This window comes from Cyprinus carpio, chromosome A24 (assembly GCF_018340385.1).
Source record: "Cyprinus carpio isolate SPL01 chromosome A24, ASM1834038v1, whole genome shotgun sequence".
Lineage (NCBI taxonomy): Eukaryota > Metazoa > Chordata > Actinopteri > Cypriniformes > Cyprinidae > Cyprinus > Cyprinus carpio.
In genome coordinates, this window is record NC_056595.1 from 15,657,809 (window position 1) to 15,674,757 (window position 16,949).

The 16,949-nt window shown below is 35.8% G+C and overlaps 1 protein-coding gene across 1 annotated transcript; it reads right to left on the reverse strand.

Annotated features, from left to right (window-relative positions):
* Positions 1–998: 998 nt before the first annotated feature.
* LOC109099635 (death-associated protein) lies at positions 999–15,484 on the reverse strand. The gene is made up of 4 exons (XM_042714367.1): positions 15,244–15,484; positions 14,151–14,247; positions 4,340–4,382; positions 999–1,730 (listed from the first exon to the last, which is right to left on the reverse strand). Exons 1-4 carry the CDS (start codon positions 15,296–15,298, stop codon positions 1,611–1,613), a joined length of 315 nt encoding a protein of 104 aa, XP_042570301.1. The 5' UTR covers positions 15,299–15,484; the 3' UTR covers positions 999–1,610.
* Positions 15,485–16,949: the final 1,465 nt, after the last annotated feature.

The window sequence follows — 16,949 nt, forward strand, 5'->3', positions numbered from 1 at the left end:
TACAAATCCAGTGCTCAATTTCCAGATATCATTTTGTGGAAAAGTACAACCTTGACCTGAAACGTGACATTTCGTAAGGGTTTAGCTGCCACTCATACTTTTGAGGTTCACCTTGCCCGAGAAGGAACAGCAGGTTTGGCCAGCTGGTGTTCTAATTGCACGTACCGCAGAAATCTTGCTGCTTTGGGTCCAGAACACGCTGTGGGAACAACCTGAAGTTTGCGGCAGCTGCTGGGTCTTATCAACACCTGAGTGGAACACAAAGTGAACGGAGCGGGACAGGAGGAGAGCTTGAGAACATGAGATAATGAAAGAGGAAGAGAATGGGGCAAATCCTGAGTGGCATTAGGTTTGTTGGCTCAGCGCTGCATGAGCAGAGACGGAACAGAACAGGAAGCTGACGGGCTTTGCCACTCTCTGCGAGTTCACGGACCATGAAAAGTAGGCCATGGGATTACACATGAACTTTTCCTGCAGAGATGAGAGCATATACTTACTAACCTCATTAATAATATTTAATAGGACAAAAAAGATATGGCAATTGTTTATTTTAATTTTTTAATTCCTGTGCATTAGTACTGAAATCCCTCTACTTTTTAACTCTCCACAAATTCCTACAATTTAGTTCAGATCACTGTCATGAACAGCTCAAAATGGCATAAAACATTGTTTTGAAGACCTTGAAGTCTTCCTAACACACACACACACATACTGTATGTATATATATATATATATATATATATATATATATATATGATTTTTTCGTAAGCAAAATTATTTCAATTTGTTTTTTATTCTCCTCAAATGTCTGCAATTTCTTCAATACAATAAAAAAATTATGTAAAATTTAAGATGATAGAAAATAATGTATATTTTATGTTTGTATATTGTGATATATATATATATATATATATACACACACACACACAAATGGCATTACTATAGGATTTACCCCTCTACATTTTCAACATTCATTTGCAATTTTTCAATAACTGCTAATTTTTCTGGGAAATTTATTCTCCAAAAATGTCTAAGATTAATTCAACCCAAAGCACACAGATTCCCTATTACAGTTTTGTAAATCATTTCAGCCTTACATGTTACTACTCGTTTGCGAAAGCACTGTTATTTCCATCAGGTAATGCAAGTCTAGCTTTTGAATGTGTTTCTAAGAGCAAAAAGGCATGTGTGGTTTTATATGAACTCTTTATTCGGATAGCCACACATAGTACCTAATGCTTAATATACAACATTCACCGACTTCAAAAAAGAAAAGAAAAAAAAATTATACAACTTACATCTCTCTGGAACTATTTATGTAAAACAAAATTAAAACAATAAAACACAGCTCCATGCGCATCCCCCATGAAGTGAACCCACATAATTAACATGTTTCTGATTAGTGATTTGCAGTGGAGATTTCAATTTTAGTGTTTCAATGATCTACAAGTAAGAATCAGGAAATGGAACATTTGTCATGATACTGGTGGAAACCGGACACTTGCAGGCACAGAAGGAAGGGGGTTGGGGGAGGGGCGTACGGAATGCTTGACAGCAAGAGATTCCTGGCAACCTGAGCAGGGCGGGGTGGTCTAGAGTTGTGTGAAGGCTCACTTCCGGGGCTGGTGGATGTGCTGGTTGATGTGGTGGGCTGGAGGCAGCTTCTGTACTGCGGGCACAGGTTTCTGATGAGCCACCTGGGCAGCAGCAGGGGTGAAGTCTTTATCCCCCTGAGAAGGACAACCAATAGCAACACAGCTAATTATAATATGTGCATATGATAAGTGACATGGCCAATGCTTTGTGTGCAGTCAATCACACCATTAATTGACAAAACTGGTTATCTAATCTAATCGGCCAAAGGGTGTTTCAAGAGTGGTCTTGTCAACCAGGGCTGCGTTTCTCAAAAGCATTGTAAGCAAAGTATTGATGGCAATGGTTCTACGATCTACTTAGACTTACAATGCTTTTGGGAAACGCAGCCCAGTACTAATGACCACTGTCTGTGATCCAGGGTTTATCATCAACTAAAATTTAAATTTATTTCTTTTATTTTAAATTGAGATGAAGTTGAGGTTTTTGTTAGGACAAAAAAAAAAAAAAAAAAAAAAAAAAAAAAAAATGAAAATGAAAATTAGAAATGTTTTTGGCAACAGAAATAAGTTGAAGCACTAAAATTCCTAATATATAAAATAATAAATACAAACTTAAACGGAACTAAAACTGAAACTAAAATTTATCTTATAGTAATAAAAAAAAAAAAAAAAATGACAACAGCATAAAATTAAACTTGAAGTAAAATTTAAATAAAAACAAAAAATATAAAAATCTAATTCAAAATGGTCTATAAAAATAAAGGTAACACTTTACAATAAGGTTCCATTAATGTATTAACTAACATGAACAAACAATGAACAATACAATTATTACAGTATTTATTAATCTTTGTTAATGTTAGTTACTGAAAATAGAGTCGTTCATTGCATTTATTATAGTAGGCCTATTGCATTAACGAATGTTAACAAGCACAACTTTTGATTTTAATACTGCATTAATAAATGTTTAAATTAACATTAACTAAGATTAATAAATGATATAGAAGTATTGTTCCTTGTTAGTTCATGTTAACTAAAGTAGTTAACTAGTTTAAGCGTTGGAAGCGTTGTTTTTTTTTTTAATAGTTTTTTTTGCTTAAATAATATTTAGATGGAACAAGAACAAAGTTACTCAATAATAGCCCAGGGTTTATAAACTGATCAAGGAACTTAAATGTGAAAATTATTTAAATTAAATTGAATGTCATTGTGTAATTTTTTTTTGCTTAAATAATAATAAAAAGAAGTTTCTAAGGAATATCACACTCACATTTGTGCCATTTAGAATATTATATCCAGTATTCGATTGTGATGTTGCTTAATTATGATGATTCATATTGTCAAACAACAAAGATGTCTGTATATATTTTCTAGTTGCCATCTTTTGAAAAATCTAAACTACATTTTATGAGAAGCTGAGAGCTCTTTGCCTTAGTTTCACATCTATTAACACGAAAGAAAAGCGGCACACAGAAGTTTCTATCATGCAGCTGTTGGATGCCCAGTGAGGATAAAAATCCTACTGCAAGAAAGCAGCAGCCGCAGACATTCTTCTGCATCACTTTAATCTGTATGAGAGAGTCTTTCAGAGCAAATGTGTGAAGCTTTTGAAGTAGATTACGGGGTGGTCAGTCCAAGACAGTGTAACGAGCCAAGACTGAACACAAGCATGGCTTTTTCTTTTTTCTGTCTGTTTACCAGCTTGCCAGAAGACAAAAAGAGCCTCAGATGTGAGGATTTAGAGGAAATATTGCAGAAAATGTGTCACTTGAGAAGAAGCTAGAAGCTGTTTAGATCACTTCAAAATTAAAAGGAGTCCAATGCCTCAGTAAAAGGGCTTCATGTGCATCGCGACATCCTCTAGGGTCACATGCTTTGAAATGCATATTCTAACACAATGTTCTCTCAGACATCTGATGTTTACATCCAGAACCGTATATACTAATACAGCGAAATCTCCCTCATAACGTTGCATGCACATCCTTATAAGCATGCACAGATGGATGCATTATGTCACAGCCTTCATCAAAACAATAAATCCTGAGACATGGCCAATCCCGTGGAGGCAGAGCGGATTAAGGTCAGCACGAGCTGGAAATGAGCAGAATGGACTCTATGGGACAAGCTCTTCGACAAACCCTTATACAGGGTCTCCAGCGCATCGGACTATTGATATTATCTCAATAAGTGATGCAAGAATAAAACAGCTTTTATCGGAGCAAACTATCCATGTCTGAGCCTCAAGCTGGCGTCTCATAAAGCCATGCTTGGGTGATTTATAATTTCAGCATGGGTTTAAAATGAATTTGGCACTACTTCTGATTGCAAAAAGGCCCGTTCACATCAGATGCAAATATTTGATTTTATAAAATGTTATTCTAAAATATAATACTGTTTATTTATGTACATTAATGTATATTATACTAGGGTACCTTGTGTTAAATTATTCCGACATTAAAACAAAACTGGGTTTGGCAATTGATTTGGACTTAAAATGAATCGCTACAGCTTGCTTGATATGCATCCTGTCTTAGGTTTTTTCCTATAGTAGAGGAGAAAATTTAGCCTGATGAACATTAAGACATCGGTCTTTGGTGTGAACAGCTCTAGGTTGCTCTGGATGAAGCCAATAGAAAGTTAATAGCACAATTGGTAAAGACCATCAAAACACAAAATGTAGGACCAGGGACAGCGTGGCCTTAGATTTAGATGTTAGGATGTAATCAATGGACATGTGTACCTACCTTAGTGACAACTCCTGAGACCACAACAGGTAGCTTTGGTGGGCTAGAGATTAAGGGGAAAAATAAAAACAGTTACAAACAGAAGGCAACACATTTATAAAAAAAAATAAAAAAATAAAAATAAAAACACATTTCAATATATGAGCTAGTTAATGACGCATAAGCAAAACAGATGACAAAGTGTTTATGACGCAAACCATTCTCATGTCAAATAGCAACTGATTGTAAATAAGATTGTATATTAATCAGACTCTGATTTTTTAGGATTATTGATTGTTCCACGGGGAATATGTCAAGGAGAACACAAACAACTCTGTATTCTGATTATGAATAGCACCACTCATATTTTAGAGGGGGGAAAACGCTTTCGCAGATTCCAGCCAGATTTGGCTCAACAGTGCTGCCTTGTGTCCAGGCCAGAGACACCTTTAAACTGAATTTACTCAGAAGGTAAAGGCCAAAGTTTATGTTTGCTGGTAATATGAGTGAAATGAAATGAGGTTTCCAAACATATTAACCAATTAAAAGCAAACGGTTCATAAGAGATCCAATACATGTGTATGTAAATTTAGACAGCAGCTAGTTAGATAAACATCTGCCTCAACAGTAAGATTTCCTCTTCTTCCATCTAAATCTTCCCTACCTACTTAACTAATTTTTTTAATGTGCTTTGAATCCATAGCAAATCCCACTGTATCTCAGATTGACATTCTTGCATTACAGATTTTGAATGTACCCGGATATTGAATTTTACTTAAATCACTAGATTTAATTAATAATTTAATCAACAATTATTTATGATACTGTATTTTTGTTAATATTTGAAAATTATACATTTAAAAAAATTAAAATTTAACTAAAAATATACTGAATTATGATTTTTTTTGAATATGAATATTTAATGAATTATTAATACTGGGATTTTAATTACTATAGTAAAGATATATTAAGATATTGTATTGTAGTAGCTATATCATAAAGCCCTAAAGATATAGCAATGCTTTATAACCAAACATCATCAGGGTTATTTATCAGCATCCACAAATACATATTTTATTATTTTATCAACGCCGAGCTGACAGCAGATTGTCAGGCAGTATGAAATCAAAGTGTGAGGCCTGTGCTGATTAGCTGAAGGTCAACAGGCAGCATCATTACGGGAGCAGGAGCTTGAGTAAAATTGAGCTCAATCAGAAACCTGACGTGGCTGTCAGCAGATGCCCTCTACTCCACTGGAACACTCTGCTGGAAGAAGCAACTACTCCATCGGATGCATGGATGGAATGCTAATGCAGCAAATTAGCTACAGCACTGATGAAAACATCATCATATAGATTTCACATTCTGCATGTGTTCGACATTCACCAGACCACCAATTACAGTGGGATTAGCATGATAATTCTTCTTCTAATTGTAGCCTAACATGGTATTCAATATCACTGAGTAGTGAAACAAGAAAACAAGACTAAATAGCTATTTGCATACTGGTTAACATTAACCAACAGGCTGCATGGCACTGATGATGGTCAGTTCTCAAGGCCTACATTCACATGTGGAAACTAGGGGGAGTAAACGGATGGGTCGGACGCAAAACCAGGTGCTCCAGGCAGTGGGTAAGGTACAAAACGGCCTATAAAAATTCCTGAGGGACAGTGAATTTACCGCCACCATCTGAGCACAGAGCAGAAACATGGCTCCAGGCTTGTGCAAGCCGTCAGCCTCAGAAATGACTCTCATTCATTTTCCAAAGCCAACCGTTTCTCTTAAAGCACTACGTCAGAAGAGAAGGTCAAGAGTGATAATTGACCTTGACAAGAAAAATGGTATGTTCGAAATAGAATTTATAATGTCAAAGAGAAAGTTTGAAGATTGGCTGATTTCCAGTAGCCCCTGTCAAATACTACAGCATCCATAGTACATTACACAACCGCTCGCACTCTGCAGGGCTATAAACAGAGCTATATAAGGAGACAATTAAATTGTTATCACAGCGTTACCACAACATACTTGAGACTGAACATAAATGAGGGCACTGTGAGAAAGGGCTTCATCTCTAATGCTGTGAAATCCAGAATGTCAAAAGTTTGTGGCTTTCATCTCACTGAGAAGCCAAGGAAACTCCAAAGATAGATCAAGACAGTGTGAGAGAGAGAGAGAGACTTACCAAAGGGATAATCTCACTTTGAGGCATAACGGTGCGGCTCACCCTGTCTTATAGCTTCCTATCTTTAAAAAGAGACAGCTGTATATTCTCAGATTAAAGGGACACTCCTTTTTCTATGGGGAAAAACTTTATAAAGCCATATTTCAAGAAAATGTGAGATTTTGGGATCAGAAGCCAAGTTATTAAAATTGCATCGCACTGTGAATGAATTCAAAAAAGCAAGCAGGATTATATTTCTAAATTGTTATAACTTGTTTAGAATTTGCTGAATGGAAAAGGATGAGAACATAAAAACTGATAAGATAAATGTTATCCATTTCATTTGAGGTCATTCAAAAGCTTATGTTTTGGGATATAATTATTGACCCCAACACTTCCTTTTTGTACAGATTAAGAGTTATCATACATAAAATGTTAATCAGGTGCATGTTTCACTCTAATTCCTTTCTCAGCAATGCCATTCATTACCTGAGGGTGGCAGCAGTGTGCTTGGGTTTAAACCAGGCCAGAGACGTTATAAGTCCTAAAGGGGGTCTAATTTAGGCAAAAACATTGATGGATAAACAAGCTGAACTAGAGTACAAGGTTAATAAGAAAGTCAATAACTGAAATATTTAATTGATCATCTTGAACAAAAACATTCATGTAAACTGAACCTCTACTGGAATTCATGCAAATGAAAGCCAAGGCAGAATTTTCTTGTGCAGAAGATATGTCTATAATTTATACAGAAGGCAGCAGTGTCCAATTATCCTTCTGAAATTAGAAAAATCCTAATATGCTGATTTGGTGCTCAGTTATCAATTATTACTGATGCTTAATTATCAATAACAGTTCTTATTATTAATGTTCAAACAGTTTTAACTGCTTAGCCTAATATTTGTGTGGAAACAGTGATGCATTTGCTTCCAGGAAACAACATAGAAAGTTAAAAAACCAACATAGAATGTTAAAACAGCATTTATCTGAAATAATAATAATTTGTAACATTGTCACTTTTGATCAATTTAATGTATAGTGCATAAAAGTGTCATTTCATTTTTTATTTATTTATTTTTTAATTTTACTTCCCCCAAACATTTGAATTATATTTTATCATTGTTTCAAATCAGCACATTAGAATGATTTCTGCAAGGATAATTTTATACTGATGACTGGAGTAAGCTATCTATGTATCTATCTAACAAATCTATCTAAAAATGGGATAATCATTCATATACATATATACACACACACATACATACACACATATATATACATATATATATATATATCTATATATATATATATAGGAGGAGAGAGAGAGAGAGAGAGAGAGAGAGAGAGAGAGAGAGAGAGAGAGAGAGAAGGGAGAGAGAGAGAGAGAGAGAGAGAGAGAGAGAGAGAGAGAGAGAGAGAGAGAGAGAGAGAGAGAGAGAGAGAGAGAGAGAGAGATTGTGTGTAGGTAGAGGGTAGAACGCTACAAGTAAGCTCAGCTTCAGGAGCTAAGGCGATTGCTGCAATTAACAAGTCTGCACAGATGCTCACAACTTGCTGTTATCATGGCAACCACGTGCCATAGCTTTTATTTACTGATGAGCTAAACTGGGATGAAACAGCAAAAGCCTCTTGTCTGGAGCTGAGGGAATGTGCCATGCAAACTAAGCAAAATTGGACAGGACCTGAAGCTCCATGGTTAGCCTCAGCAGCAAACGAGACTGAGTCTCAAGTCTCAACATCAACAGAATATAAATACAGGGGTGGACAGAGGAAAGCACTTGTGAAACAGATATTAGAGTACTACACTCTTATTGGTGGCTGAAACCACAATCAAATGAACCAAAATATTTAAAAAACAACCTGTTTTGTTAATGAGAGGTGTTACAGTTCTACTGAGCTTTCTGTGAGGCCTGATGATAGGTTAAGAAAACCACACACAGGTGGGCATGATACACACACAATAGCACTCTGATGAAAGGCTTGCTATAATTAGATTCCGATTAAAAAGCACTTCCCCTCTGAAATTACCCAAGGTATGGGGTAAAACGGCATTGGTATCTGTTCCTTATAATCATACAACAGTTAGCGGTAGTGAGACTAACCCTTGAGGTTTTTCCTATATTATAAATTCACATTCCTGCTGAAAACCAATGATGAAAAAAGGAAACGCGTGTTGCCAAACTAAAATACTCACAATTATGACAGATTTTAGGATCCAGTTAGGCAAAAATCTGAATAATGCACAAAAGATCTTCTCTCAAAGCCACTGGATGGTGAATTCAGATTTGGACTTTAGTTATGCAGCTCCATGTATGGTTTGACTGACAGGCAGGTCAGTTGTAAAGTAACTTTTGTGATAATGAGAGAATATATAGTTATACAGAAATGATGAGGCAAATTTATGCAGATTAACTGAAACAACACACCAAGAGCCCATTATTCCAGTAGAGTCAGCACACGTCGCTAAACAGTGCAGAGAGGGAAACTAGCATGGAAATAATTGTCATCAAACTGTCAATTTTTCTTTTCTTTTTGCATGCTGGTTTATTAAGTCAGCACCCCATCCTAATTTTCACCCTCGCTTCATCCGCAGAGGAGCAGAGGCAGTGGGATGCTCTTTAGAAGGAGCTGAAATGCAATGTTGCTTCCCTCAGCGCAGTGGATGAAGTTACTGTAAAGTGGTCAAAAATTGACTGCAGTGTGTTAGAAAAATCGCAAGTCAGCCTATGAGCTTCTACAGAAACAGCTACTGCTCCAGGGTTCAGCTAATGACCTGAATCTGCCTGCCAGTTACTAGCAATCACACACCATGTGCTAAACACACTCTTACTGTCTCATGAAAACTTTACAACATCTAAACCATACTGGGATGCCCTAATATTCTGACTATTTCTATGAAAACAAACAAATATCCAGCAAATGTCACAAAATTAGGAATATTTGTTATAAAACGTATGTTCATAAATACCAATTATTACTATTCATAATTACTATGTCATTAACACTACTCTAGCTACTCTAGCTTCGTCTGTGCATCTTTCAATGTATACTCAACCACAGATGAACGCAGACGGACGAGTTCAAGACATGCGAAGTACCACATAGTGGACTCTAGTGGTCTCAACATTCACCTTGCATGTGCTCTGCTGTATGTGCAGCATCCGCGGACACTCCCGTTGATGAAAATTACATCATGCGGGCAGTTTGTGGATGGTTGAAATATACTGTAGGCTTAAAGGGTTAGTTCAGCCCAAAATGAAAATTATGTCATTAATGACTCACCCTCATGTCGTTCCAAACCCGTAAGACCTCCGTTCATCTTCGGAACACAGTTTAAGATATTTTAGATTTAGTCCGAGAGCTTTCTGTCCCTCCATTGAAAATGTATGTACGGTATACTGTCCACGTCCAGAAAGGTAATAAAAACATCATCAAAGTAGTCCATGTGACATCAGAGGGTCCGTTAGAATTTATTGAAGCATCGAAAATACATTTTGGTCCAAAACTAACAAAAATTGATACTACTTTATTCAGCATTACGACGCTCTTCCGGGTGTGTTTTGTTATTGTTCACAACACCTGAAGTGACGCGCCAGCAGCGTCGTACGTCAACAGTCACAGCAGTCGCGTTTTCACAACAGACCCGGAAGAGAAGAAAATGCTTATAAAGTCGTAATTTTTGTTATTTTTGGAGCAAAATGTATATTCGATGCTTCCACAAATTCTAACAGACCCTCTGATGTCACATGGACTACTTTGATGATGTTTTTATTACCTTTCTGGACGTGGACAGGTATACCGTACATACATTCTCAATGGAGGGACAGAAAGCTCTCGGACTAAATCTAAAATATCTTATACTGGTGTTCCGAAGATGAACGGAGGTCTTACGGGTTTGGAACGACATGAGGGTTAGTCATTAATGACATAAATTTCATTTTTGGCTGAACTAACCCTTTAAGTTGTATGGGGATAGGACGGGGAAGAAAGCGGAGATTCCTGGGTCATGAGCAGGTGGACACATCAAGGAGTGAGCTCACCAGCAAAGCACATCACATTAGCGTCTCAGACCCATTCCATTTTGGCCTCTGATCCATCGGAGAAGACTAAATTACATTTGACAGGTGGTCCCCAGACAGTGCGACTTGACTTGCTGGGACAAATGTGCAGTTTTTCCATCAGAAGGCACCTGCTTACAGGCTATCTCTGATAGCAAAGAACACATGGAGGAAGTGTGACATAGGAGAGTGAATGTGCACGTCTGGCACATTCGGTTACTGGACACACTTAAAAATGTATTAATACTTATAATAAAAGATGAAATACAGAGCAGGAATGCTTCATACTGAAACCCAATTCTGAGATGGAAGTTCTCACACTGAGATGAAAGCATTAGACTTCATCCTGATCTCACTAAAAACATCTGTGAATTTGTTTATAGGCGTGTATGGGAACGTTGTGAAGGAATAATGTTTGCAGAGGACACCGCACATAGCTTTCGCCAAACAAAACCAATCCAGATGAAGGAAATCGAGTCTAAGATGACTATTAAGGCAAGATTGCGCAAATCTAGCCTGAAACTAAACTTATCTGATATAAGGTTATTGAGTTTTTGATTTTTTTCTACTTATATTTGTTATTGTGTATTGTGAAGGATTTTGTTTCAGTCTCTCCCTGTTGTTGAGTTTCTATTTGGTGTTCATGTCCTTTGATTTGGAATTATGAGTTCCTATGGCAACACTATTAATGCCAAAATGAATCTGTGTAATTTGAGTAATCAGTAGCCAAAACCACAATATAACACATACCTTTTTTTGCACATGCATTACTATTAAACTTACATTAGTGATTCATCTCTGTTTTAAAAATATTAAATTGGATTGTCTTTCATCAGATTCATGTCAGATTATTCTTGCATTATTTTGACATTATCAGCAGTCAATTTAAGAATTATTAAACAGAAATACTACAAAAAAATGTTTACTACTCAAGTCGCTGCCACTTTGAGTGTTTCTGCATGACATAAAAGCTCACAATTTTGGCATTATATTTAGTGATTTTTAATGAGATTAAAGCAGTCACAAGGTACAAGTCAGAGCAAGACTTTTCACAAGTCAGAATCAAATTTTGTTAAATCCATTATGGTGTGAATGCACAATTTTTGCTCCGTTATTCTATTGTAAACATATTGTTTGCAGTTACATAATACGGAAACATACAGAAAAGTATTAAAAAATGTAAACCAATTAAATGCATTACATTTAGATTTAGATATAAGAGAAAATTAAATTTAATTACAACAAATAGCTAATATAATAAATTCAGTAACTTAATTCAGTTTGCATTCACTTGAAAAATGCAAAAAAATTAAATTTAATTACAACAAATAGCTAATATAATTATTTATGTATATATATTTATTTTTCTTTATATATATCTCTATATTTTTTTTTATTGCATATGGAAATCTAATCATAATAATTTTAAAAGCTTGAAATACCTCTAATAAGATTTATTTAAAAAGCAAAAAATAATCAAAACAATTAAATTGGGAGTTTTATGAATCAACACAAGGATAAATAAACATCTATCAGCCAAGCAGGCAAAATAACTGGCCTATAACATACTATTAGTCTATAACTACACCAGAAATTTCGATTGAATTAACGTATACTTACTAACCAACCACCATAATAACCAAGCAAAGAATCTCATTGGTGTCAACAACTAAAACAAGCTTTGGAAAAACAACTGAGCACAAAGAGACTACACAGGAAAATGGCGAGTTTCCTCTTGGCTTGCCAGCGGTGCGAGAAAACGCCAAACCTAATAACGTGGGTGGACGGATCACATTCTAACATCACAGTGCATTTCTTGGGAACCGAATCCACATTTCAACGTCTTCCCTGAAATGTCTACTCTGGGGAATGGCTGAGCTGTATGTTTTGGGAGGAATGATACACCTCGTAGGATTTCCTGCAGCAGGTTGAGTGAGCTTATAAGGGCTCGCTTGTAGATAAGCTGTAATGGGACAGCCGATCAGTCATCTGGTACCAGGGTGAAGGGGACTGCTAACAAAGCCATAAAGCATCCCAGAATCAGCAGTCAAACCCTGTGAACACACCTCAGTAGTGCTGAAAACAAGTCAGCTATGACAAAACACAAAAGCAAAAGAGGAAATCTGAGGACTGTAAAACTTTTGCACTGCTCATATGCACTTACGCAACTAACAGCTAGTCAGCTACCTAGCAACAAGGGGAAAACTCAAAGAAAGCCATTTAATCTAAACACACTCAACCACAATGAAAAAAAAAAGGAAAAAAATTACATGTGGGGATATCCGGCTGTTGCCACATAACGGACACACCCAAGGTTGTTACATTTAGTTTGCAACCAAAAATGACTGTCATGTGCTCACCAATCCAGAAATTTGTGTAAAGACGACAGTGTGCTGCCATATCCACTTTCACTCTTAGTCATCGAGAGACAGATGGGCACTAGCAGTGACTTCATCATCACAATAAATATTTTGGTATATCTTCAAAGAACAGAGGGTGTCTAAGCTAAGAAAATTATATCTTGGTTCAGCAGGAACCTCTCCATGTGCCCACAGTCATATGGGAATTGCACACCTGTGTCACTGATCAAATGTTCAACTCAGACTCAATGTTGAACCAAGACTTTACAGCCTTTTGATAGCATTACTACAGTCAAGTAAGAATTGGGTTAGCTACTTAGAATTTCGAAGTAGGGCTGCATGATTAAATCACATTAAAAACAAGAAACGAGATACGGCTTAGTGTAATTATCAAATTGCAAAGGATGCGATTTAATTAAATAAATGTATGTACTGTGTTTCAGCACAGTTTTTTTTTTTTTTTTACACACCAGCAGCTCATGATCTGCTGTTTTTTTAGCGTTTCAGAGTGACTCTGTTCAGAGCTTTAAAATAAAAAAAAACACATTTTAAATAGAAACTTTTATGAGAAAATTATGCATTATGCATGTACATTATGCAACTGCTAAGTAAATAAATTAACATGAAATAATGATTTCAGTTTAATTTATTTTATTATGTGAAAAGAGAAAGACTACTAAAGTGTTATGATGCATGAAACTAGCACAGCTAAGTTTGACAGCAATCAATCACAGTTCAATGTTATTATTCAAATATTATTCAGAATATCCACCAGAATGAACTGTCAGAATGAGGTTTTAGTGTTACAGTGTGCAATAAATAATGGTAAATTTACATAAAATACTGTTTGTCTTGATAAGAAGCTGATTATTGCTGGAAATAGTTCATCTGAAAAGGTTTTAAAAGGTTGGAACAGTGCAAGTAAACAGAAATGAAAGTAAAAACATGAGCACAGAGATACTAGGGAGTTATGAATGTATATATGAGAACTGAAATGTATTTTGATCTTTACTCTCTCATAATTATAAGACTTATGAGCCTAGAATATCTTCAAGTATACTTCATAACTAAAATCAATCAGTAAAAAACAAAGCAATCGTGATTCTGACAAGACTATAGCTGAAAATATAGTCGTGAATGTGATTAGCTTGTAGATGATGTCTGTCAGTGCAGAGGTGTATCTTCATTTTAAACATGGTGAACTGATATTGAAATGCATACTGCACTAATGTGAATGTCAGCATACTTACATCTCAGTCTCATATTCTTTACTGTCTTTGTCATTCTTGTCTGGTGCATCATTTGCAGACTGGTGCTTCTGAACTATCCTCATGCCTCCTGCTTTCACTGCCAAAAATAAACCAAAACAGTTCAGAGTTTATTTCCAGACACTGGTTGTGAATAAAATTGCATTTATTATAAAATGTCATCAAATAACATTAATCACAAGCTGCCATTTTAATGTGCTATCTTATGCTATCTTTTTTCCCCTTGGCCTACTTTATAGGCCATTACACACATGCTGTTATCTGATTTCTTGTGGACTTTACACCGGAATCACATATGCTGACAGAGTGAAACACAACCCAAAATCACACAATTACATTGTGAAAGAAAAAATATTTGATGAAAACCTGTGCTGTGTCACAATCAAATATGTTTGAGCTTTAACATACATTGCCTCTTGACCACTTGTGAAATGCTTGCAAGCTTAACATCAGCTGAATCCAGCACAAGGGAACTTCCTTTCAGGTCTCTCATAAGCATGTGTGTAAACAATGAAAAGCTGATACCAACTTTTACTCTGTTATTATAGATAAAATAATAATAATAAGGCCTACTATAACAACATCACCCATTCAAAACGTGAACTATTTAAGGAAAATAATTTTTTCCCCTTTATTTAATATTTTATTAGGTTTGCTTTATTAAATTATCAACCCTGTTACCGTGACTTTGTTCAGTAAACAAACAGTACGGAACAATTTATTCAATCTAATTCAGAACGAAATGTTATTTATTTATTTATTATTTTTTTTAACACCGAAAGGTGTCATGACCCTGAGCACACAATAGAAACGACAACTCTTATTTTTTTTTTAAAGGCATAGCTATATCCCCCCAAAATTACTTGTATAGCAGCATTTCCCCGGTGTGGCACTTTGCAATTTAATAACATTTATTAAATAAGAGATCCTATGCAATGTCCAAAACCTACAGTGATGCACTTTATAAACCACATTTTCCAGATGAAAACGGCGCACATTGGTGGATTGATCCGCTAGACTTCCCAAAAGAAAAACAACAGCAGCAGTAGCAGTAGCAGTAGCACAGATACATTACCAGCAGGAAGATGCCCAGCTTTGGTCTCGATTTTCTCTTTGGGCGGCGATGACATGGTTGCTGTCAAGCGCTTCTTCCAAAGAGTTGCTTCGTTGTCTTCAAAATAAAATCAATCCTTCAGTTTTCTGGCTGAAAAGTAACGCACACTACTGTCGACTTCGTCAACGTGGCTTTTTCCTGCCCTTTGTTTGGCAACGGTGCGTGATGACGCTTGTTGGCTCCAACCAATAGGAGCTTATATTGAGAAAGGACGTTCCTCCTCTTTACTATGGAAAGTCTAATAGAACATAAGAGGAAAATCAGAAAATACAAACCTGCATGCATTTGTAGAAGAGTCGTTTAACTTACTTTTATTAATAATTTACACTAGCCCACGCATCTCCTATTTTAGAAACAGGTGATTGAGAAAGGGAAGAAAATGTATTGCTGTGTGTGTGTGTGTGTGTGTGTGTGTGTGTGTGTATATATATATATATATATACACACACACACACACACACACACAATCACGAACACACACATCATAAATCATCATAACAACAGCACCCATAAACAAATCAACAGTACAGTATTATTTATTTAATAATTTAATTACATAATTTTGATGGTAACATCTGAATACTCACCTGGGACGAGGTCCCCAGTCGATGCACTCTTGGGGGCTTTTCGTACCTGAAATAGTTAACTCTGGGTAATTCTAAACCTCAAGTAAAATGAATACTTCATGGTTTAAACTGCTAATTTTATAATTTAAATGATGTAATTTAATATAATTAATTATATAATTAATATAATTTTACAATTTCATCAAAAATTATTCCTGGATATTCATAAGATGAAGTTTCACACTATATTCCTAAACCCAGAACTGGTTTAATGTTCATATTTTCATATTTTTAACATAATGTCAGTGATTGGACGAACGCAGCACGTGACGTCCTCACTTAAGGCCTCGAGCGTTTCGAATGTTTTCCAGAATAAACATTTCGGACTATAAAGGTAAGAATAAAACGGTCTCTTTTTACTCAAATTATTGCGTTTTCCGACACTATAGATCATGAACCCGCTTTTGTGAAACGTTCCTTACGCGCGGAGTTATAAGCGGGTTTAGGATGACGAAACCCGGGGTTAAGCGGAGTGTGAAAAGCCATGATTAAAGTTTAAATGAAGGCTAAAAATAATGTCTGGGAAACTTAGCAGATATATAATATAGAAAAATCTTACCGAACATGGGTTTATTATGTTTGAGAAAACTCTGTTTGCTTTATTCAAAAACTCCTGATAGTGAGGTGCTCATACACTGATCACTACAGCATCAGATGAGATGAGGTAAGATGATGCAAAGCTATAGGAAAGAAAACATTTTTCTAATCAGAAATACAGCGAATGTGATTTTAATGGTAAGTTTGATGGGGAAAGGGAATTATGTCAGTCTTACACATTTACACAACACAAGGGGTTCCTCCCATTAAAGGTTTTGGAACGCATATTTGAGATAATTGTCCTTCATCCTTATTATTATTAAAGTGACCCCTGTTTTATTGTATGCAGAATCATATAGATATCATATAGAAGGGACCAGAGTTTGGCCCAAGGCTATTCAAAAGCTGTGATTCAAACACAATTTCTCAGTATGGTTTATCAGTATCAAATCTTGTTCTTCACAAGTGCATAAATCAGATTTTCAATATATAAATCTGAGATGT

Coding starts and splice junctions, on each gene's coding strand:
- LOC109099635 (XM_042714367.1), bottom strand. CDS start 15,298: ATGTCATCGCCGCCCAAAGAGAAAATCGAGACCAAAGCTGGGCATCTT. Junction 14,248..15,243: donor AGCTGGGCATCTTCCTGCTG/GTAATGTATCTG, acceptor TATTTTTGGCAG/TGAAAGCAGGAGGCATGAGG. Junction 4,383..14,150: donor AAAGAATATGAGACTGAGAT/GTAAGTATGCTG, acceptor CTTAATCTCTAG/CCCACCAAAGCTACCTGTTG.